Source organism: Amblyraja radiata, chromosome 31, assembly GCF_010909765.2.
Source record: "Amblyraja radiata isolate CabotCenter1 chromosome 31, sAmbRad1.1.pri, whole genome shotgun sequence".
Lineage (NCBI taxonomy): Eukaryota > Metazoa > Chordata > Chondrichthyes > Rajiformes > Rajidae > Amblyraja > Amblyraja radiata.
In genome coordinates this window covers 19,620,201-19,644,123 of record NC_045986.1, presented here as the reverse complement: position 1 = coordinate 19,644,123, position 23,923 = coordinate 19,620,201, and the positions used below count along the sequence as shown (strand labels likewise).

Genomic DNA, 23,923 nt, shown 5'->3' with positions numbered 1-23,923 from the left:
CAATCGGCTCTTCGAGCCAGCACTGCCATTCAACATGATCATGGCTGATCATCTAAAATCGGTACCCCGTTCCTGCTTTCTCCCCATATCCCTAGATTCCTTTTGTGCCAAAAGCTAAATCTAACAGAATATAAGTGGATGCTGGCTTTGCTCCCTATAATTTTCTAGTATTGGTCAGTCTTGGAGATGGATTGGCCACACACCAGTTGAATTGAATTGAATGCCTTTATTGTCATTCAGACCTTACGGTCTGAACGAAATTTCGTGCCTGCAGTCATACATACAATCATACAATAATAACAACAATAAACACAAATTAACACCACCACAGTGAGTCCTCCAAGCACCTCCTCACTGTGGTGGAGGCAAAAATCTATTAACCATAAAGGCGGCAACAATAAACTTTGAGAAAACTTGCCAATGTGACACAGCGTGTGGCTGGAAATCAAATCTATCAGTTAACACATCAGTTGCAGTAGTTACAACACCTTCAATTGATGTCATATTCTGAAGTGAATTTCATGACTGTGATGCTGAATATCTCTGTGCTCTTCACAAGAACAGGAACATTGTACAGGCAGAATTGAATAGATGTTCCTATTTTACACATGACAAGCCAAGCGCTTTCAAGTAAGGGCACTAAAATAGCAAAGGGTTAGTTACATAGCCTGTCAGCCCGAATATAAATAGTTCTGAAGTTCTGCATCAATGTTTCTAGCAAAATACATCTTAAATTTCTGAAAATATTTTGGTTTTTGAAGAATAAATATTCAGGAAGGCGAATGTAATTTCGAGAGGACTAGAATACTAAAAGAAAATATGTAACGCTGAGGCTCTATAAGACACCGGTCAGACCGCATTTGTGAGTACGTTTGGGCCCCATATCTAAGGATGTGCTAGCGTGGAGAGGGTCCAGAGGAGGTTTACGAGAATGATCCCATGAATGATTGGGTTAACATACGATGAGCATTTGAAGGCACTGGGCCTGTACTCGCTGGAGTTTAGAAAGATGAGGGGGGACTTCTTTGAAACTTACCGAATAGTGAAAGGTCTGGATAGAGTGAATGCGGAGATGATGTTTCAACTAGTGGGAGAGTCTAGGACCAGAAGGATAAAAGGATGTACCTTTAGAGGTGAGGAGGAATTTCTTCAGTTGGAGAGTGGTGAGTCTGTGGAATTCATTGTCACAGATGGCTGTGGAGGCCAAATCAATGGATATTTATAAGGCAGAGATTGACAGATTATTGAATAGTAAAGGTATCAGGGGTTATGGGGAGAAGGAAAGAGAATGGGGTTGAGAGGGAAAGATAGATCAGCCATGATTGAATAGCGGAGTAGACTTGATGGGCCAAATGGCCTAATTCTGCTCCTAGAACTTCTGAACTTAGTAAACTGCAGTTAAATACTATATTGTTTACCAGTGTTGGAAACATGCTAATGGTGAAGCACCATAGACAGGGAGAATGAGATTGTAATCCTCTAGTTTGTGATGTGATCGTAGGTAGTTGAATCATCACCAAAGGTTTATCTTGCTTTCAGCAAACAGAAATTCAGTGGTGCCATTTTGTTTTAAACGAAGAAGAAAATAAAAATAAACAAATCTGTCTCCTTTACCCAGTTTGGCCTATATGGGTGGCACAGACTCTAATGTTGCTGCCTCCAGCCTCATTGACACGGGTTTGCTTTTAATCTCCAATGTTGGCGTAGAATCATAGAGTCTTACAGCGTGGAAACAGGCCCTTCATCCCAAATTGTCCACACCAGCCACCATGCTCCATCTACACCAATCCCATCTACCTGCATTTGAGTCATATCCCTCTAAACCTGTCCTATCCATGTACTTGTCTAAATGTTTCTTAAACATTGCAATAGTACCTACCTCAACTATCTCCTCTGGCAGCTCGTCCCATACACCCACCACCCTTTGTGTGAAAAAGTTACCCCTCAGATTCCTGTTAAACCTTTCCACCTTCACCTTAAACCTGTGCCCTCTGCTTCTCGATTCCCCTACTCTGGGCAAGGGGTTGTGTGGGTCCACCTGATCTGTTCCTCTCATGATTTTACACACCTCTATACACCTCTCTATATAAATATTGATTCCTTGGGAACACCGTTGTGAGAACACTCCTTCCGGAATGAAATGCGTTCACTGAAACTCTCTTCTGTCCCAAAATCTATCAGAATTCATGACTCTCGCAGACTGTGCAACCAAAGACATAAAACACAGCAGGGTAAAACCACACTGCGGGGAAGGATGTCATTTGATCTGTTATACCTGTGGCATCTCTTTGAAAGAGCTATTCAATTAGTGACACCCCCTGCATTTTGCCTGCGGCTGTACAAATATATCTACTTCAACCATCTATCCAATTAACTTGTGAAAGTTTCTCTTGAATTTTTTTCTCCACCGCATTCTAGATCATAATAACACGTTGCGTGATAATATATTTCACCTCTTTTCCATCCCCAGCCCATAACTCCTTCATAGTCTGTTAGACTCAGGTAATTGTTTTCATTATCCAGTGACAATACTATAGCTGGCCAGAAGGAGATGATTGGATAATTGTGTGGTGGGTGTATGGAACAAGCTGCCAGAGGAGGTGGTTGAGGCAGGGACTGTCCCAATGCTTAAGAAACAGTTAGACAGGTACATGGGTAGGACAAGCGCAGGCAGGTGGGCCTTATGTAGCTGGGACATGTTGGCTGGTGTGGGCAAGAAGGGCCTGTTTCCACACTGTTTCACTATATGACTCTATGACTCTAATTCTTCAGTCCACCAAACACAATGACTACACTGTTGCTAACTGTGATTTAGTTTATTGTCCAGCATTTATAGAGAGAAGTTGCTGTTGTTTTTTTTGTCTTTATGAATTTTTTTTCCAAGTAAATTGCTCACTGTGCAATAAAATGTTTGTTCCGTGTGGTATACTCAACCCCTTCCTTTCCATTCCTAGCGTGATGCAGTGTTGCCAAGAGTACTCTAGTCACTACTATATAGTACTGATCAATAGTACTAATAGTCACTCTATTGGGTTTCAAGAGTCAAGAGAGTCAAGAGTGTTTTATTGTCATATGTCCCATATAGAACAATGAAATTCTTACTTGCAGCGGCACAACAGAATTTGTAAACATAGTACTCTGTAAACAATCTAATAAACAAGAAAATAAAAGTTCATAAACATACAAACAAAACACTAATAGTGTAAAATTGCCCCCACGTCTATGTGGTTCAGAGCTTATTTGGAGATTGTAGTGTTTAATAGGCTGATGGTTCTCTATCTATAACTATATCCTTTGGCTGCTGGCCCTCGCCCTGTGGAAACATTACGTGTTAATACTCTATCAACATTATTTTTAAATGTGATTAATATTTTGATCTTTTTTTAAATGTATTTTTGTGTTTATTGTGTATGTCCGGCATTTCCATTAAGTTTATGAATTTTTGATTTTTATCTGATTTGTCCTTTCCGTAATTGAGTGTATTGACCTGGTAGAGGGGAGGGTCGTTAATGATGTGCTTTTATTACTCATGACACTGATTTATTCCACTATCCAACTGACATTTTTGATGCATTTAGTCTGACATTGCAAGGGAATTGTTCATTCAGCATCTTGGGGTTGGGGAGGAGGCTGGAGAGTGGGGTTGAGAGGGAAAGATAGATCAGCCATTATTGAATGGTGAAGTGGACCTGATGGGCCGAGTGGCCTAATTCTGTTCCTATAACTTATGAACTTATGAGCATCACATTATCGAGGACCAATAAACCAAGAAATATTGTCATGTGTTAATTTTGCCTTTGCTACCTCTGAAACAATACAAATAATTTGTGCATGTGCTGGATCCTTTTCCATTAGATATTCATAGCAGAAAATGGCAGCAAGTTAGTTAATGGTAATAAAATGGGGAAGATTATGAGCACAATCTCCCATTCTGCTTGGGAATAGCAAACGGCAGTCGATTTGATTGTGTAGGAAGGAAGCACAAGGTGCTGGAGTACCTGAGTGGGTCAGGCAGCATCTCTGGAAGAAAGGAATGGGTAACATTTCTAGTTTAGACCCTTCTTCAGACTGAGCCTGAAGAAGGGTCTCGACCCGAAACGTCACCTATTCCTTTTCTCCAGAGAGTTACTCCAGCATTTTGTGTCTATCATCAGTAAATTTGATCCCAATATCTGCTTATGAAAATAAGTGTGAAATGAGGCTTGCTACACAATCAAGAATCACATGTTCTGTTTGTTTCTATGACTTTGTTAGTTTGAAATTTTTAATTCTGAAAATTAATCTCAATTTGTCTGCTTTGAAGACATCCCTTCCCCATTCTCACACACACACACTTTGGCACAAGGAGCATTCTAATTGTCGTTTTATATTTCACCAGCTTTCCTGACCTTCTTTGGAATTGCCAGTATTGGCTTGAGCTGCCTGGTTGCCCTATTTCTATACCATGTGGTATTTGGGATCCAGTACCTGGGCATCTTAAATGGAGTGGCTGCCTTTGTTATTGTGGGTATTGGTGAGTATCATTCCAATAATCTAGTTTCTGTGACCTTACAAATGTTTCGTTTTATCTCTCTGCCAACATGCGTTTTTGTTTACAGTTTTAAACCAGTAGATAAGTGTCTTAGAACGGAGACGAGGAAACACTTTTTCTCACGGAGAGTGGTGAGTCTGTGGAATTCTCTGCCTCAGAGGGCGGTGGAGGCAGGTTCTCTGGATGCTTTCAAGAGAGCTAGATAGAGCTCTTAAAATAGCGGGGTCAGGGGATGTGGGGAGAAGGCAGGAACGGGGTACTGATTGGGGATGATCAGCCATGATCACATTGAATGGCGGTGCTGGCTCGAAGGGCCGAATGGCCTACTCGTGCAACTATTGTCTATTGTCTATTGTCAAGAGAGAGTTAGATTTAGCTCTTTGGGCTGAAGGAATCAAGGGATATGAGGAAAAAGCAGGAACGGGGTACTGAATTTAGATGATCAGCCATGATCATGTTGAATGACGGTGCTGGCTCAAAGGCCTACTCCTGCACCTATTTTTCTATGTTTCTATGTCAACGTAAGTGGAATACATAGAAAGAATTTAAAATTCTTGTGCAAGTGAATATGTACACACACATTCCAATATCGCATTGGAATATGCCTCTACACAAGGCCATTCAGCCCATTTTGTGTACGACTGTCAGCAATTCCTTCAATCCCATTCCACCACATATCCTATTCTCTCCCACATGCCCATTGACTCTCCCAACTCCCCCTCCTCGCTCCTCTGCTATTGGTCGCCTACACGGAGAGTTATTTTTACAATAACCAAGTAACCTACCAACCATCGCATCTTTGAGGTTTAGAAGGAGAGGGGAAAACCTGGGGAGCCCCACATGTTTACAGGAAGAACATGCAAACACCACACAGACAACATCTGAGGTCAATATCGAACCTTGGACGCTGGAGTTCTGAGGAGGTAGTGCTGCCCACTGTGACATTGCGCTGCTCCACGATTCAAAATAAGCTTTTTTATAGAAACATAGAAACATAGAAAATAGGTGCAGGAGAAGGCCATTTGGCCCTTCGAGCCTGTACCGCCATTCAATATGATCATGGCTGATCATCCAACTCAGTATCCTGTACCTGCCTTTTCTCCATAGCCCCCTGATCCCTTTAGCCACAAGGGCCACATCTGACTCCCTCTTAAATATAGCCAATGAACTGGCCTCAGCTACATTCTGAGGCAGAGAATTCCAGAGATTCACCACTCTCTGTGTGATTATCTAATTTAATCACTGTTTCTCTTTCATGTTCATTAAAGCAAGAACTATTTATGCTAGAGAAATGTGTCTTGTTTCAACGTCAAGCATACTGAGGCAAATATACTAACTTGTAAACTCTGAGCTGCTATGCAACCCAATCTCAGGTGAAATCTTCACTAAAAACAGAAAAAAAACATTCCAAGCTGACAATTTATAGCCTCTCTGGGTCAGATTTTGTAAATTGGAGGCCATATGTCCACTGACACTGAAGATGCCAGACCAACCCATTATACAGGGACCATCCTCACAGCCAGAGCTATTTGCCTTATATCGCATTAAAGGATAGCAGAAGTGAAAAGAGCGTACAGCTGAACATTGTAGTCAATATATTTAAAGATCCTCCATCTCCTTATATCGCTGCACCATCTGATGTTGAAGCAAATCAAACATCACTCAACAGAAACTGCGCTACATTTCACAGACGAGTGCCACAGTACTGGATCTGATCTTTGAAGTCCCTCGTGGATATTTTTTATTGATGGTTATGTGTGCACTAGGAAGGGAAAATGCTGATAGATGTGTATTTCCTGAAATATTGCATTAGAAGATTAGGGTGGTACAGTGACGAAGCAGTAGAGTTGCTGCCTTACAGCGCCAGAGACCCAGGTTCAATCCTGACTACGGGTGCTTCTCTGTACGGAGCTTGTACATTCTCCCTGTGACAGCATGGGGTTTGCTCTGTAGGTTAATTGGGTGGATATAAATGTTTAAATGTAAAATGTTCCCTAGTGTGTGTAGGGTGGTGTTAAGGTGCGGGGATTGGCGGTCGGTGCCGAAGGACCTGTTTCTGCGCTGTATCTCTAAACCAAACTAAAAAATGATTAGCTACATAGACGCTTCTGAGATGATATGCAGCAGGGTCATTTAACACTTGATTGGGTTACCGCGAGGTGGTCGCGGGTGAGCCAAAGAAAGGGGATGAAAAGAGAATAAATCTCTGCTTAAAAAGTTAGTAAATGTGAAACTGAAGCAGAATAAATGGAGCAAGGCAAAGGCACCAGAGGAAGTGGTGTGAGGGGGAAATTATCATCAGAAAGCTTATTCCAGGTCAGGTCCGATGGGCACATATAATAATTCAGCTGTTCACACGAAAGATCGACATTTTTAACCACTTCTTTTTGCTTTAAACCAAAACTAAATATAGATCCAAAGTAATAAATTTGCAATTACGCTTTATTTATTTGAATAAGATAATTAAATGTTCTGCGACATTTACATCTCGTATGCATACGTCTGTTTTGTAATTTGCTTCTGGACATTAAAAAATAATTATTGTTATGGCACAAGACATTTGATATCAATAATGGACTTGGTTGTAAAGAGCTAATGGGCTGGGACATCAGTGACTTTGGTTTCCAGCTCAGCAACTTCCTCTAACTGGATCTTCACTGAATTTGGAAACCAAACATATTTAGTTGCACAGCATATCTAACTAAGTCTTAATCTCCCATTAGCCAAGCATTATTACTCTAGCCAAAGTAAAGCAAAGTGCAGATTTTTATTCCCTCGTTTCCATGTCTTTTAATCAAATATTACTGTTCCAATGTTAAAAGCCTCAGCTGGCCATTGAAAGTCTACTTTATTTCCTGTTTATATTTTGAATTCAGTTTATACAATGGGGCGGCATGGTGGTGCAGCGGTAAAGATGCTGCCTTACAGCGCCGGAGACCCAGGTTCAATCCTGACTATGGGTGCTGACTGTAGGAGGTGTTAATTGACTTGGTAAAAAAAAATTGTAAATTGTTCCTAGCGTTAGTGTGATGGTGATAGTGTCCCACCAGCATGCGACTGCATGCGGCGAGCGCGACCTATCGTGGTCACTTGAGCCGTATGGCCTCGCGGGGCCGGTCCCACTTCGATCACCAGAACCGTATGGAGTTGTGCGGGGCTGGTCCCGACATCGCGCGGGGCTCCAAAAAACTGACACTGTCCAAAAATTTTGTGCGGCAACTGCCAGTCGGCCTGCAGCCGCATTGAGGCCGTATGCACCGCCTCGACGGGCGTACGCAGCGTCTCAACGTCGTACGTAGCGTTGAGATGGCTTACGCCTGGCGCATGATGTCACCGCCCGGCGTGCCGTTGCGTGATGACGTAAGCACCCGATGCCATGCGACGTCCAAATTCAGTCGGCCCGCCTCCTGCCCAGCTGATTGGTGAGTATGATGTCGGGACCAGCCCGGCGACTCCGTGGTTGGAAGTGGGACCGGCCCTGCGTGGCCGTACGCCTCAAGCCACCACGTTTGGTCGCGCTAGACGCATGCAATTGCATGCTGGTGGGACAGGCCCTTTAGTGTGCGGAGATCGCTGGTCGGCGCAGATTTGTTGGGCCGAAGCGCCTGTTTCCACGATTTATCTCTAAACTCAACTAAACTAAACCAAAAAATGACTATAGTAGTTCAGTACTGAAGGCAATCGCATCACTCATTTAGGATTCTGGTCTTCCCGAGATAGATTTCTAGCATTTAAATTGTAAAATCATTAGATGAGCCACAGATTTGTACATCAGCACATGGGTTGGTGCACAATTATGTTATCAGCTTTTGCAAATTGAATTTACGAGTGACAATCTGGGAATTGGCTCAGAATCTAAACACTAATAAAAAATGGCTTTTATTCTGTGCCTGATCTAAGTACCTGTGAATTACTTTCATCCAGTATTCTCATTGTAAAATTCTCTCTTTGATTTTCTTCCCCCTTAATGGGTTACGAGTGGCTGATTTGACTGAAGTCTGTTTTTTAATCGAATCAGTGATTTTTAATTGAATCTGCATCACCATGGTGCAGCCAGTAGAACAACTGCCTTAGCTCCAGGGATCCAGGTTCGATCCTGACCTCAGGCGCTGCTCGTGAGGAGTTTGCACATTCTCCCTGTGACCACACGGGTTTCTTCTAAATGCTCTCCGGTTTCGTCCCATACACCCAAAAACTTACAGGTGACCGATGGGTTGGCTTGACTCGGTGGGCCAAAGGACCTGTAATCCGTGCTGTATCGGTAGCATCTGTACAGTGATGCTTGTCTAAAAATCAACCTGTGTTGGTCACTAAACTGGCAATAGACTTTAACCACCCTAGTCAGGATGATTTATTGGCGAGGAGGGTTTCTCAAATTCTTCCAGAGTTTTTTTAATCTTTGCTAATCTAAACTTGGATAACGAGCATTTGTGCAGGCATGGAGGGATCATGGTTTGAATCATTTTGAATAGGTTTGAATGATCTTTATTCACTGACATCCATAATCATCAAACTCCACAAATCCACAATTAAGTGGATGGACACATGAACTATCGTTTCCTCTCTGTGGAAAGCGTAGCAAGATATGTTCATAAGGGACACGCTTGCAAATAAACTCCCTAGTGTTCTTTTTTACATTGTAGAAGTTTCAGAATGGCAACTCAGATTGGCAACTTCAAGTACTCGGACCTGACCATGGGTGGGATTTTTAAAGTTGCCGTGCTTGTGCTAACCTGGAGCCTTGCTGCAGTGTCCCAGTAATTGTACTGGGACTCAACCTTGGCCCGGTGTTGTCTCTTAGCATTCCTGGTAGTTTTGTGGAGATCGTAACGAGCTTCCATCTACCGGACAATTCTACAATGATAGCAAGCCAATGTGTATGCCTGTGTGTCTTTGGAGAGTGGGTGGAAACTGGAGTTACCGGAGAAAATCCAAAGCAGGTCACGGGGAGAACGTACAAACTCCGTACGGCCATGCAGCCATAGCCAGGATCGAACCAGAGTCTCTGTTGCTGTAAGGCAGCAACTCTACTGCTGCGCCACCATGCCATGTTGTGGCCCCTGGTGGGACAAGAGACATGCTGAGAGCATTTTGGTAGGACGCTCTTGAGTTTGGCTTGATTGAAGTCCCTGGCTTTAATGGCCATGGCTTCGGGGAATTTTGACTCATTTGACTATTGGTGGCGGAGTGCAGCTCATTCAGAACAAGCTTGAAATCTGCATGTTGGGTAAGCTGGCAATTTCATGTACTTCGGTAAATTTATTGCAACTTGTTATTACGTGCTTAAGCACTCTTAATTATCTTCCAAAACTACTGAGTGTCCTAGTGTGATACCAATTTGAACTGTTTTTAAAAACTAATTGAAACTGCCCAGACTCTCTGACTCTCCTGCTCACATTGAATACAGCCTCGTAACACTAAATGCAAGTTATGATCCGTATGGATATCTACTTAAGGAAAGCAAAGCCTGATCTGGGTATAATTAACATCATGCAATAGCTGTTTGCAGAGTTAATAAAACCATTTGGGCTGGCCCACTCTCCTTTTTAAACAAGATTTGAGATCATTGATCTTGTTTCTTCAAAACTGGGAGTATTTGGATATACAATTCATTGACTACAGTGGGCTAATCATGTAGTTATCGACTAACGCACTGGTGACTCTTAATGGGGCTGATATCTCCGACGACCAAGGAAGAACTAAGGGAAGGACTTAAACTTTATTTCGCCTTCCATCACAGTGAGGAATGTGTAGGAGTCACTGTGGTGGATGTTCATGTGAAAATGTGTTTTTGACTGACCTGTTGCTTTTAATTGTATGACTGACCTGGCCAATGAAATTCCTCGTATGTTGCAAAACATACTTGGCAAATAAAGTCTGATTCTGATTCTGATTTACTTCATAATAGATCTGTATGAGATATAATTTCTTGATATTTGAAAGGAAGCTTTGACTCACTTAAAATAACCTTTAGTTAAAGCACTGGGCACAGTAGTGTTATCAAAGCATATTGACATACTGTGATAACTCAGCGGGACAGGCAGCATCTCTGGAGAGAAGGAATGGGTGACGTTTTGGGTCGAGACGGGTCTGAAGAAGGGTCTCAACTCGAAATGCCACCCATTCCTTCTCTCCAGTAATGCCGCCAGTCTCGCTGAGTTACTCCAGCATTTTGGGTCTCTCTTCGGTTTAAACCAGCATCTGCAGTTCCTTCCTACGCACTGGGCCTACTGTGAGATTGCCAACCTTTTAGATCTTGAGAAAAACAAATGCCATATGTTTATTTCTTCTTTTCAGCAATTAACTTTCTATTTTCAGGGGTGGATGATGTCTTTGTTTTCATTAACACTTTTCGACAAGCAAGCCACCTTCTCAGCCCACAGGAGAGGATGATTCACACCATCAAAACAGCGGGGAGAGCCACCTTCTTCACCTCTTTCACCACAGCTGCCGCCTATGCAGCCAATATATTTTCCCAGGTTGGTTAATTATAAAGACCTGATGCTGTGTAGCCGGCTAATTTATTTCATTTGTGTGATCGACAGACTTTCCAATCTCCTTCTGCAGGAATTTTATTTTTAAACCTTCATTTCTTTTTCCTCGCAGTCCATCTCGCTGGCTCACTCATGCTCCAGGGAACGAGGTGTTCTGTAAAACATGGTAATTAAATGAAGCAGATTGTTGGTGCTGGACGGAGTTCCATAATCAGAGCCATAATGCAGATGGCAGTAGGTGCGCAGAAATGCAGCGTGCATATTAAGTGGTGCCGAGGACTCCACTTGCCGAGTGCAGAGACCTGGAGGAGGCGATGAGAGCATAGCGGGTTCAAGGGAGCTTTAACTTGGACTGCCAAAGTAGTGAAGGCTTTCGAAAGGGAAAAATTGGCCCCGTTAACCAGGAGGCAGGTCAAAAGATACGACACTCATTAAAACGCCAGAGAGATTGAGGTTGTTTTTAATGGAGTGCGTTGCTATTATTTGGCGTGCACTGCCTGAAAAGGAGGTAGAACTAGGTCCAGTAATAACTCTCAAAGATGGAATTAGATAAATGCTTGAGGGGAATGTGAGGGAAGAGCAGGGGATAGGGCAACTGCAAAAATAGCTCATTCAGGAAGCATATCAGGGTGGAATGGGCTAAATGGCATTCTTTGTTTGTGCAATTTTATTATAAAGGATTGCTCCAGGTTCCATTTATTTGCAGAAAAGGTTGATTGACTGAAGGAATTGGAACATAGTCTGGCAAGGAGAGTTTAAGCAGACTGGGCCTGCATTGTCAAATTTTTAAAAGAATGAAAGAGAGGTATTGTTTAAGAAAGAACCGCAGATGCTGGAAAAATTGAAGGTAGACAAAAAATGCTGGAGAAACTCAGCGGGTGAGGCAGCATCTACGGGGCGAAGGAATTGGCTACGTTTCGGGTCGAGACCCTTCTTCAGAAAGAGAGGGAGTCTCATTGATACATGCAAAGTTTTTACAAGGTTTGAAAGGTAATGGAGCGATGACGATTCCCCTGCCTGATGAGTCCAGAGAAAGAGGTCAGCTATTCGGGCCTGGAAATAGAAAAGGTTCCTTCACAATGGATCTTTGGAATTCTCTGCTTAATAAGATTATGACGCATCAGTTTCTGAGTATATTCAAGGCAGAAGATCGATAGATTTTTGGATATCAATGGAATCAAAGGATACGGGGTAAGTGCAGGAAAGTGGTGCTGGGCTAAAACATCAGCATTGATCAGAGCAGGCATGAAGGATCAAATAACCTTTTTATCTGAACTTTCTCTATAACTGTAACACCACATTCTGCACTTTATTTTCACCTTTGCATTACCTCTTGTACTCAATACATGGTACAATTGCAGTGGTGCATGGCGTGATCTGTCTCAATAGCACACAAAATGATATTTATAACTCTATCTTAGTACACATGACAAACCAATACTAATACCAATATCAAATGACATAATATTCTTGCTTATATCCATTCAAGTAAGGCCATTTGATAGTCCGGTTGCAGCTGTAAATTTTAAAGTACAGTGTTGAAGTGTTCCTTTCAGAATTTATAGGATTATCAGCCCAGCTGAGATCTAGATATTCTATCAGTGTAAAAAACATATCTGCTTGCATTGATTACAGAGACCGTTATCTTGATCTGATGTCCTTTAGAAAGAGAATCTTCATGGTTGGCAGTAACTACCCTTCAAGATATCCAAGCAAATCACCCAGTTATAAAAAAACTTGCCAATAGTTCACCAAGACAACTTGTTGAGGAGAAAATGTGAAAGTGATTCCCAAATCCCAATTTAAAATTAAAAAAATATTCAATAATTTTGCAGCTATGATTATTGACAATATTTTAAGGCAGAGATGCACAATCTTTGACCAAATGTTGTGATTTGTTAGGGTGTCAGGGGTTATAGGGAGAAGGTAGGAGAATGTGGGTGAGTGGGAAAGATAGATCAGCCATGATTGAGTGGCGGAGTAGACTTGATGGGCCGAATGGCCTAATTCTACGCCTAGAACTTGTGAGCAATTTGGGCATGTGCTGATAGTAGTAAGTCACATTTATACCACGCAAGTGCGGGGCAATACCCATCTCTGATATGAGGAAGATTAGCATTCTAATCTGTGGCATAATCATTCTTGAGTTTCTCAATATCGACACACTGAGGGTCACCATTGCTAGAACAATAATGGGAGCAGCCACAGAAATACAGTGGCTACAGAGTAAGTAAGATGCTGTATATTCTGGGGCGAGTGCCTGGCCTCCTAAAATCCATATCCTTTCCCACCATCTATAAATACAAGGCAGGAGTGCGGCGGAAGACTGAAAAACTCAGCACCATTTGGAGAGGCAGCATAGCGGCGCAGCTGGTAGAGCTGATGCCTCACAACACCAGTGACCCAAGTTCGATCTTGACCTTGGGTACTGTCTGTGTGGAGTTTGCATGTTCTCCTCCTGCACCTATTTTCTATGTTTCTATGTTTCTATGACTATTTCAGATGCCAATTTACACAGATCCTGCAATAATCCTATGTTAATCCCATTTTTTAATTCTCCCCACATTCTCTTTGATCCTCTGCATCGCCTCAAATACCCCTCCACATACACGCACATCCACACACACACTGAACACACATTCTACCTCTCACTGAGACAATTTACAATGGGCAATTAACTTACCCACTCAAATGTTTCTGGGATGTGGGAGGATAGAGAGCAGCCGGGAGGAATCCCGTGCAGGATGAGTCACAGGCAGGATGTGCAAACCCCACACGGGCAACACCCAAGTCAGGATTGAACCTGGGTCTCTGAAACTGGCTCTACAAGGTGCACCACCGTGCCACCCTCTGCATTTGCTCTTTAGTCGTACAATGCCAGCTAACATTCTCCTAAACTCTCTTTGTCCTGATCATTTTCAATAATAAATCGTATGTTTCACTTATTACAGAACTTGTTTATTTTCGTAACTGTGCTCATCATCCTTGTTTGCTCTCTCTCAGACTATTTAACGAGTGCACTCGTGTTAATTGTATAACATTCTGTTGCAAATGTCTTTAGCTTCAATGAATGTTTCAAGTACTGTATTTTGTCAGTGTGATCCTGATAGATTTAATATACTTGTCCAGCCCAGGGCTATCTGTCTGCTTCAAACTTCATCCTACAGTCATGATTAGTGCCTTCACTATTATAGTCTGAAGGCTCTAAACATAATTCTGTTTTAGTACACTTCTTAAGCAATGATCAACATTTTGACTCTGATCATTGTGTTCTTGATTTTACACCATGGTCAGGCACATTATATACACATTATACCTACAGTGATTATTACCAATTTTTTGTACAGATGCATAATAGAAAGCATCCTATCCAGATGCCTAAGATAGACGCAAAAAGCTGGAGTTACTCAGTGGGACAGGCAGCATCTCTGGAGAGAAGAAACACTGTAAGTGACGTTTCGGGTTGAGACCTTTCTTCAGACTGGCCAGTCTGCCTGCCCCACTGAGTTACTCCAGCTTTTTGTGTCTATCTTCGGGTTAAACCAGCATCTGCAGTTCCTTCCTACACTGTCCAGATGCCTCACAGCTTGGTATGGTAACCTATGCCCAAGACAGCAAGAAATCGAAGAGCGTTATGAATGCAACCCATTCCATCATGAACACCAGCCTCTCCCTGCATCGACTCATTGAAATACTTCACGCTGCCTCAGGAAAGCAACTGACATAATTAAGGACCATTCACACCTAAATCATTCTGTCTTCTGCCCTTTTCCATCAGAATGGAAGATGCAGGAACTATTCAGCAGTCAGGCGGCATCTGTGGGAGGAGAAAGCAGAGTTAATATTTCAGGTTGAAGAGGCAAGAGGCCATTCCGTGTAGACCCAATTTGGTCCCTACATCTTCATTGGTATGCTGTACCTTGTTGCCAGTATTTGTCACACTTTGGCTACAATAACCTGGCAATTTACTCCTAACTTTCAATCTGTACGTTTACACTCCTCAGCAAATGCAACATGGCTGTTGTGAATACATTACAACCCAAAGCGTTACTGCCAGGAGTTCAGGAAACCAGCCCAGCTGGATACAAATCAAGTCAATTGTGCCCATCAATGTTCAAATTGTTGATTGATTCACTGCCCACTTGCTGTTTGAGATAGTTAGTAACAATCCTGTTTTATTCCCACCAGATCCCAGCTGTCCATGACTTTGGACTCTTCATGTCGTTAATCGTGGCTTGCTGCTGGGTAGCTGTTCTATTTCTTATGCCAGCTGCTCTCTGCATTTGGAGTCAGTACATCTCGCCTCAGGAGATATCCTGCTGCTCCAGGTAGGAACAAGTGTCTTTAGCTCCTTCTGCATTTATCAAAGTGAAAAGTGACTTTGCTGAAGAACACAAGGTTTAGCTCTGGGAATACTTTCAGAAGTCATTATATGTTGCAACATTATTATCAGTGTTAAGCTCGGTTATTATCTGAATTCACGGCAAATATTTGTTCTATTTACCAAACAACTCCACAGGGATACACAGACAAGGTTGTCGCAGGATTCATTCTCAAAGCCTCAATTTGTTAATGGGCATGTTTTTTTTAAGCACACTAATTATGCTCATCTGCTCACCCCATGTACACTTCAATTTACTTTAAAAGCAGGTCTATCACCTTCTGGGTCCAAATGCAATCCTGACCATTTTCACTCTTACTGAGATTGCACATGTGACAAAAAAGCACCATTGAACCATCGGGTGTTCAATGGTCATTTTTTTGCCACCGATGCACAGCACAGTGCAATTCTTTTGCACAACCCCCAAATGCACACTCACCACATTTTGGCACTGTTTACAAAGGAATAAAAAAGTCCAAAGTCCGGTCGGCATGTTGGAAGTACTGGAGTGCCCCAAATCCAGGTGAGCCCCAGGCTGCTGCAGGTCAATGACCCGATGTCCCTCTTTTCTGCCGACCGCCTCAGTGTCGCGGGTGGCGCCTCCTGCAGCCGACCTTGAAGGCACTGGAGGCAACACCCCGGCCCTCTCCTCGCACTTGTCACTGCCAGCGGATTCGGCCTCGACTCTCCGGTCTTCTGGGCCTCCGGGGCAACAGAAGGATGGACTCGGCATTGTACATTGCAACGTCAGCACCATCCTCATTAGTGATCATGATTCGGCCACAGGCACTGTTCCAAGAAGCATTGAGGAGGTGGATCAGTGACCTCCCTGCAGCGATGCAGGGAGTAGCAGCTCGGCTACTGCCAAATGTCATCTCCAATGATACAAGAAAAGTGGAGGAGAAAAATAAAATCTGACACTCTCACACAAAATAAAACACTTCTCAGCTAGGATTAGATTGGATCACTGTGGGTGCCCTAAACCATGATCACATTTAGAACTGACGTCGATTCACTACCCACTGCACCCCCCTCATCTCCCCTAAAAAATAATGGTAATATTGGCCAAATGGACAGTGGAGCAGCATTTGGGAAAGTTTACCCCAGGGAGCAGGTTTGCACGTTTCCTGGTGGTTTCACACTCTGCCGACTGTTCAGCGTCGCATATGAGGGTTTGTGCTTAAAAGCAGATTCTCAAAGCAGCACCACAGCTGCTGAAGGTCTACTGTGGAGGTAACGGAGATTGCAGTAGAGAATGAGCGTACTCCCTTGAGGAATATGCCAGGAGAGGTGTACCGTGCATTCATGAGGCCAGAGGATGCCTTGGGACTTCCCGTAGAAGAGTCTGGTGCAAGGTGGCTCACAGGCAACAGACATGTACACACAGAGACGTGCATCTGTGTGCATGCAGGTGCATGAACTGACACACCCATATGGGTTTGTGTGCATGTACGCAGGAACAGATGCAAGTACACACAGACATACATATACATGTAGACCATGCACACTCACCCAACCATATCCATGTATACACACTGAAACATACACTTATATGCATACATGCTAATGTACACAAAGTAGATAGATACATACACACTTAGATGCACGTTCATATACACAGTTGGTATACAAGATGCGTACACACAGTTTCTGCTACACTATTCTCACTCACCATTGATGTTCTACCTTGCTGCACCCCATACAGAGGTCAAGCCTTCACCTACTGGAAAATAGTTTATCTCGATGTGCAGAGTGAAGTTAGCAAAATGTTGGATGCTGGCAGACTGTACCTCCTGTGATGCTTCACCTCATCATTTTATTGATGTTTGCATGTTTGATCTCCTGGCTTGACATCAACCATGGTTGCCACGGGATAGATTCTCTTCCAGCCTCACCACGTCGGAGCATTTGATTGTGGATTAATTTAGTGAATACCATAGCTGGTATTGACTATAAAACAAAGGTAATTCCTGTCTCATGAATCTTCTCCCTTCTTGTTCTGTTCTTGCACAAAAAGAGCTTTATGTGTAACTGCTTTCACTGGTCTTATCATGGCAAACTGTGAGGAAGGGTCGCCTATGGGGGCCAAGGAATATGAGTGATGATGCATGGTGTGATCCAACAGCTCGCATGTATTGTCAGAGTCCCCTCAGTATGGGATGAACAATGGCGGGAATAGGTGAGAGAATGGTCGTCAATAGTGGTTGCTCATTCAAGAATGCCCAGCGCTGCAATAGTCGACATTTATTGTGAACAGAATGAAACACTGCTTCTTTCTTATCCAACTTCACTTTCCTCCCACACTCCAAAAACGTACAGGTTTTTAGGTTAATTGGTTTGGTATAAAACTAAACTAAACTCAACTCACTAATTACAATGCAGGAGGAGGATATTGCCCTATTGTGTCCATGTTAGCTAGCTTCCAGCAGAACATTCCCATTGGTACCATGACCCCGTTTAGCCTGACATCGGTGGTGAAGAAGATGCTGGAGTCAATAATAAAAGATGAAATAGCGGCACATTTGGATAGCAGTAGCAGGATCGGTCCGAGTCAGCATGGATTTACGATGTGGAAATCATGCTTGACTAATCTTCTGGAATCTTTTGAGAATGTTACCAGGATAATGGACAAGGGAGAGCCAGTGGATGTGGTATATATGGACTTTCAAAGCATTTGATAAGGTTCCACAGGAGATTAGTTGGCAAAATTAGAGCAAAATTAGAGCACTTGATATTGGGGGTAGGGTGCTGACATGGATAGAAAATTGGTTGGCAGACAGGAAACAAAGGGTAGGAATTAACGGGTCCTTTTCAGAATGGCATGCAGTGACTTGTGGGGTCCCACAAGGCTCGGTGCCCCGCAGCTATTTACAATATATATTAATGATTTGGATGAAGGGATTAAAAGTAACATTAACAATTAGGTGCTGGCTCGAAGGGCCGAATGACCTACTCCTGCACTCCTACTCCCAAATGGCCATTCTATTGTTTATTTCCCTGTAGCCCTGCAACATGTTCCCTCTCACAAGCCACTGGTTCTCCATTTCCTTTTCTGCCTGAGGAGGTACAATCTGATACAATAATAATTTTGTTTAAGAAGCATTTAGATAGCGACTTAAAGATTTGAATGCAAACAAATGGTGTGGGTAGGAAAAAAGATTGGTGTTAATGTGGTGAGTTAATAGGCCAGGTTCTGTGCTGCATGGACTGTATAATCAATACAGGTGGATCTGCCAAGCATCTTGTGAGGGATTATTATGCATCACCTGGAATCCATTGCCTGATTATTGGTATATTATGCTATTGGCAATGATTGGAGTGTGAATAAAGTCCCTTGATTTGCCTTGGGGGACTATAATTTTACAATCTCCACTTGAGAAGCAGCACTCATAAGAGACTCACTTCCAACCCATGTAGACAGTGGCTGCCTCCTTGGCTCAGCTTGTGCTGAGCAGGATATACTCTCGGACCTGCCACCTCACTCCTCCTGTTCTGTTTCGCCCCTGTTTCATGTGATAAAGCTCCTGGTCTCTTTGCTGCAAGAAGACCTGATCAGGGGCGGCACGGTGGCACAGCGATCGAGTTGCTGCCCCCTGTCCCACTTAGGAAACCTGAATGGAAACCTGTGGAGACTTTGCGCCCCACCCAAGGTTTCCGTGCGGTTCCTGGAGGTTGCAGGTGGTTGCCAGAGGTTGCAGGTAGTGGAGGCAGGTAGGGAGACTGACAAAAACCTCCGGGAACCGCACGGAAACCTTGGGTGGGGCGCAAAGTCTCCAGAGGTTTCCGTTCAGGTTTCCTAAGTGGGACAGGGGCATTACAATGCCAGAGACCCGGGATCAATCCTGATTATGGGTGCTTTTCTGTACGGAGTTTGTACGTTCTCTCCGTGAACTTCATGGGTTTTCCCCGGGATCTCCGGTTTCCTCCCACACTCCAAAGACGTGCGGGTTTGTAGGTTAATTGGCTTTGCTAAAATTGTAAATGGTGCCAAGTGTGTGTAGGATAATGTTCGTGTGCAAGGATTGCTGGTCGGCATGGCCTCGCTGGGCTGAAGGGCCTGTTTACGCGCAGTATCTCTAAACTAAACTGCACTAAACTGAAGAAGGTCCTGGACCCAAAACCTCACCTATCCATGGGATGCAGCCTGACCCGCTGAGTTGCTCCAGCACTTTGTGTCTTATTTTCTCTGGGTTATCAGAATGTTGGGAGTGTATCTTGTGCTGTGGATTCACCAACAGGCGAAGGAGGTAATTTTTAATTTCCCAAATGTGTAAGTGCTAGGACATTAATTGTGAAGGATTTCAATTACCTGAGCATTACCTGGGAGACAGCTCATGCAAAAGATACAGAGCACTCAGAAATTCTAAATTGCATTCAGGAGAAGTGTAATGAGAACAAGAAGTGGAGAGGGGGGGGGGGATATTTTAAATTTACGTTCAGGGAATGAAGCTGGATACTTGGAAGGAGAATCAGTGGGAAAACATTTGTGTTAATTCTCATTTTTCATTTAGATATAGTGTAAGAAATGGAAGGAAGAGTCATGTGTTCAAACACTCACACCCTCAACCCCATTCAACCAGATTGTCTTAAATCCCTTACCCCTGTGCTACATTTCTGTGATAACCCCATATTCCTTGATTCAACTGATAACTAATTTAATTTAATTTAGTTTAAAGATACAGCATGAAAACAGCCCATCAATCTTCAATATACACTAGTTCTACGTCATCCCGCTTTCTCCTACACACTAGGGGCAACTTACAGAGACCATTTAACCTACAAACACACACGTCTATGGGATGTGGGAGAAAACTGGAGCACCCAGAGAAAAGCCAGGTGGTCACAGGGAGAACGTGCAAACTCCACGCAGACAGCACCTGAGGTCAGGTTCAAACCCGGGTCTCTGGCACTGTGAGGCAGCAGGTCTACCAGCTGTACTGTGCCATTCTAAAAATCTACCAAGTTCTGTCTTTAAAATACTCGGCAACTGAGTCCTCCTGGGAGGAGAATTTCAAAACTTCATTATCCTGTCAGTGGAGAGAATTCTTCTCATCTCTATCATGAATGGCTAACCCTTTATACTGTGACCGTGACACTGCAGTCAGGGGAAATATCACTCTTGCATCTATGCTGTTAAGCCCCGAAAGGACATTCTGTATTTCAAAGAGATCGCTTCTCATTCCTCAATCAGCTTAACCTGGCCTCGTGCGACAATCGCTCCAGAAATTGATGGAGATAAAGCAGGAATGAAAGTTGTGCGTTGGAGCAAGGTCTTGTCTGCCAGACTGAGAAGCGATTTAGCAAAAGTGAAACTGAGCGTCAACAAGTCGTAGAGCATGAAGATTAAAAAATACATATTTGCAGGGATCTGGTGAAAGCAGAAAATGTTGAATGCGCTCAGTATCTTTGTGGAGATAGAGAGGAGAGTTAACACTTTAGTTCACAGAACCCTTCATCAGAACCTGGATGGTAAGGTGGTTTAAGTTGCAAATTGGGACCGGGCTGGAGGAAGCAACGGGAATGTCTGGTGGAGTGAAAACTAAGGTTGCCACAGTGCTTACAGACTTTCGACTTTAGAGATACAGAGTGGAAACTGACTCTTCGGCCCACCAAATCCATGCCGACCTGCATTCACCCCGTACACTAACACTATCCTACACACTAGGGACAATTTTACAACTTGCCGAAGCCAATTAACCTACAAGCCTGTACATCTTAGGAATATGGGAGAAGACCGGAGAAACCTGGAGAAAACCCGCAAATGATCATGGGGGAATGTACGAACTCCGTACAGACAGAGCCCACAGTCAGGATTGAAGCCAGGTCTCTGGTGCTGTAAGGCAGCAACTCTAACACTGCACCAGATACTGAATGCCTTTTGAAGCTCTCTGTTAACCAGATAAATGAGGGCAGTTGCAGAGAGAGGAAATAAAGCAAAGCTCAAAGGAACAGACTGGAACTGAGGGATGCAGTTGATGGAAATGTGAAGAGAACGCGAGGAATATCAACTAATACCGGCAGCATGTTTATCTGAAATTGTTGAATTCAATGTTGTGTGCCAAGGGCAGTGGGGGGTCTGGATACAAGATGAGGTGCTGTTCCTTATTGCACTGGGCCTTGAGAATACAGTGGGTAACCAAAGGCAGAGGTGAAAGCACTGGACAGAGTGTTTAGTTCAGAGATACTACGTGGAAACAGGCTCCTCGCTCCACGAGTCTGTGCCGCCCTTACACTAGTACCATCCTACACACCAGGGACAATTTATAATCTTTACCGAAGCCAATTAACTTACAAATCTGTACGTCTATGGCGTGTGGGAGAAAAGCGGAAACCCACGCAGTCACAGGGAGAATGTACCGACTCCATACAGACAGCACTCATAGCCAGGATCAAACCCGGGTCTATAGCGCTGTAAAGCAGCAACTCTACCACTGTGTCACCGTGCCGTCCCAGAGTGCAGAGGAGATTTATGAAGATCTCGCCAGGTCTGGGAAATTGTAGCTGCAAAGAAAATCTGGCCGAGATAGCCTTGGTTTCTTTGCAACAGAAGAGACTGATGTGAGACTTAACCAGGGTGTGTGGAAATTATGAGTGGCCTCGACAATTCAAGTAGGATGTACCTCTTACCAGAGGGCCAAAACATCACTCTTATTAGAGGGAGCATAGATTTAATGACAGATGGATTACAGAGAAGGTGAGGAAGGAATTTTCACCTGGACATGAGGGTTCTGGAACTCACTACCTGACAGGGTTTAGAGACAAATTCCCTGTCACATTTAAGAACCTGGACATAAACCTTGAAAGGTGTGACTTGGAGCACCACTGACCAAGTGCTAGACGATGGAATTAAGCTGGGTACTTCTTTTCTGACTGATAAAGTTTTAATAGGCCAAATGGACATCTGTGTCACAAATTTTCCACGATTCTATTTATCCCTGGCACAAATTGCAATTCTTCATTTGCAGGATTGGGCAACACATGAACTCTTGGCATGCACTGCAAGGCATTCCAAGTGGAGGTAGCCAATTTTATCTCATGATCAGGAGACCCACATTGTTTTCTATATTATCCTGGTATGTCAATGGTTCTCATTATGTCTGCACTCAGCTGTTGCAGTCAGATAGTGTTTTTAGTTCTAGAGATACATGCGGATACAGGCCCTTCGGCCCACCAAGTCCGTGGTGACCAGCGATCCTCACACACGTACACTATCCTACGCACACTAGGGACAATCTACACATACACCAAGCCAATTATCCTACATACCTGTACGTCTTTGGAGTGTGGAAGGAAAACCAAAGATCTCTGAGAAAACCCATGCGGTCACGGGGATAGCGTACAAACTCCGTACAGACAGCACCCGTGGTCAGGATCAAACCTGGGTTTCCGGCACTGCAAGTGCTGTAATGCCCTTGTCCCACTTAGGAAACCTGAACGGAGACCTCTGGAGACTTTGCGCCCCACCCAAGGTTTCCGTGTGGTTCCCGGAGGTTGCAGGTAGTGGTTGCAGGTAGGGAGACTGACAAAAAACCCCAGGAACCTCCGGGAACCACACGGAAACCTTGGGGTTTCCGTTCAGGTTTCCTAAGTGGGACGGGCATAAGGCAGCAATCCTTGTGCCCAGCCATGGCCGTAACAATGCCCAGACCTATTGAGTACTTCCGACTGTACAACCATGTAAGCACTTGTGGTGAGCGTGTATTTTCACCGCTAAATGCTGGAGAAAGACTGCAGCCCCAGACTTTGAGAGGTGGGCGAGCAGTTCCGAATGTGACCAGCCAAGTCCACCAGTATCTGTAGAGGATCCCTTTAAGTTAAAAGAAAAGCAAGCCACAGGCACAATGTGTACCTGGTTATAGTAAGACCATTCCACAATGATTGTAGTTTTGAGTTTTGAGTTCCAATGTACATTCGAATAAATTGAAGTGACGGCTGCGAATGATAATGTTACTCTCCCACCCTAGTCATCTTGGCCGTTTCACCGTGTGGAAAGGAACTGTAAGTGCTGGTTTACTCTGAAATTTTGTGTCTACAAAATGCTGGAGTAACTCAGCAGTCAGACAGCATCTCTGGATAGAGGAATGGGTGACGTTTCGGGTCCAGACCCTTCTTCAGACATCCATCTGCTCATTTCATTCTTTTATCCCTTTGTTAACTACTCCTCCACAGCCAACAATGGACCATTGTGGGCTCCTGGGGGCATCGATGCCGGCTCTGATTTGTTCTGTACCTTTTCACACCTAGTTTCTCTCTACCTGACTGAGTCTGGAGAAGAGTCTCGACCCAAAACGTCACCTATTTTTTTCAGCGGCCTGACCCGCTGAGTTACTCCATCATTTTGTGTCTACCCTTAGATGCAAGTCTGATTCCAGGGAATATCAAACAAACTGGTTTGCATTGAGACTCGATGCATATGATCCAATTTGAACTGCAAATATAATTTGGGTCGTATGATGCTAATTTTTATCCAACACCACGGCTCATATTTTGTTAATAGCATGCTCGTTTAGAGCTGGT

The 23,923-nt window shown here is 43.7% G+C and overlaps 1 protein-coding gene across 2 annotated transcripts in view; it reads left to right on the top strand.

Moving 5' to 3' along the window:
* The window catches only part of disp3 (dispatched RND transporter family member 3), a 300,294-nt gene that overhangs the window by 199,191 nt on the left and 77,180 nt on the right, over positions 1-23,923 (top strand). For both annotated transcript variants that reach the window (XM_033048014.1, XM_033048013.1), the window contains exons 6-8: positions 4,379-4,513; positions 10,850-11,010; positions 15,214-15,353. In XM_033048014.1, the coding sequence (XP_032903905.1) occupies positions 4,379-4,513; positions 10,850-11,010; positions 15,214-15,353 (436 nt within the window). The remainder of the gene's footprint in view (positions 1-4,378; positions 4,514-10,849; positions 11,011-15,213; positions 15,354-23,923) is intronic.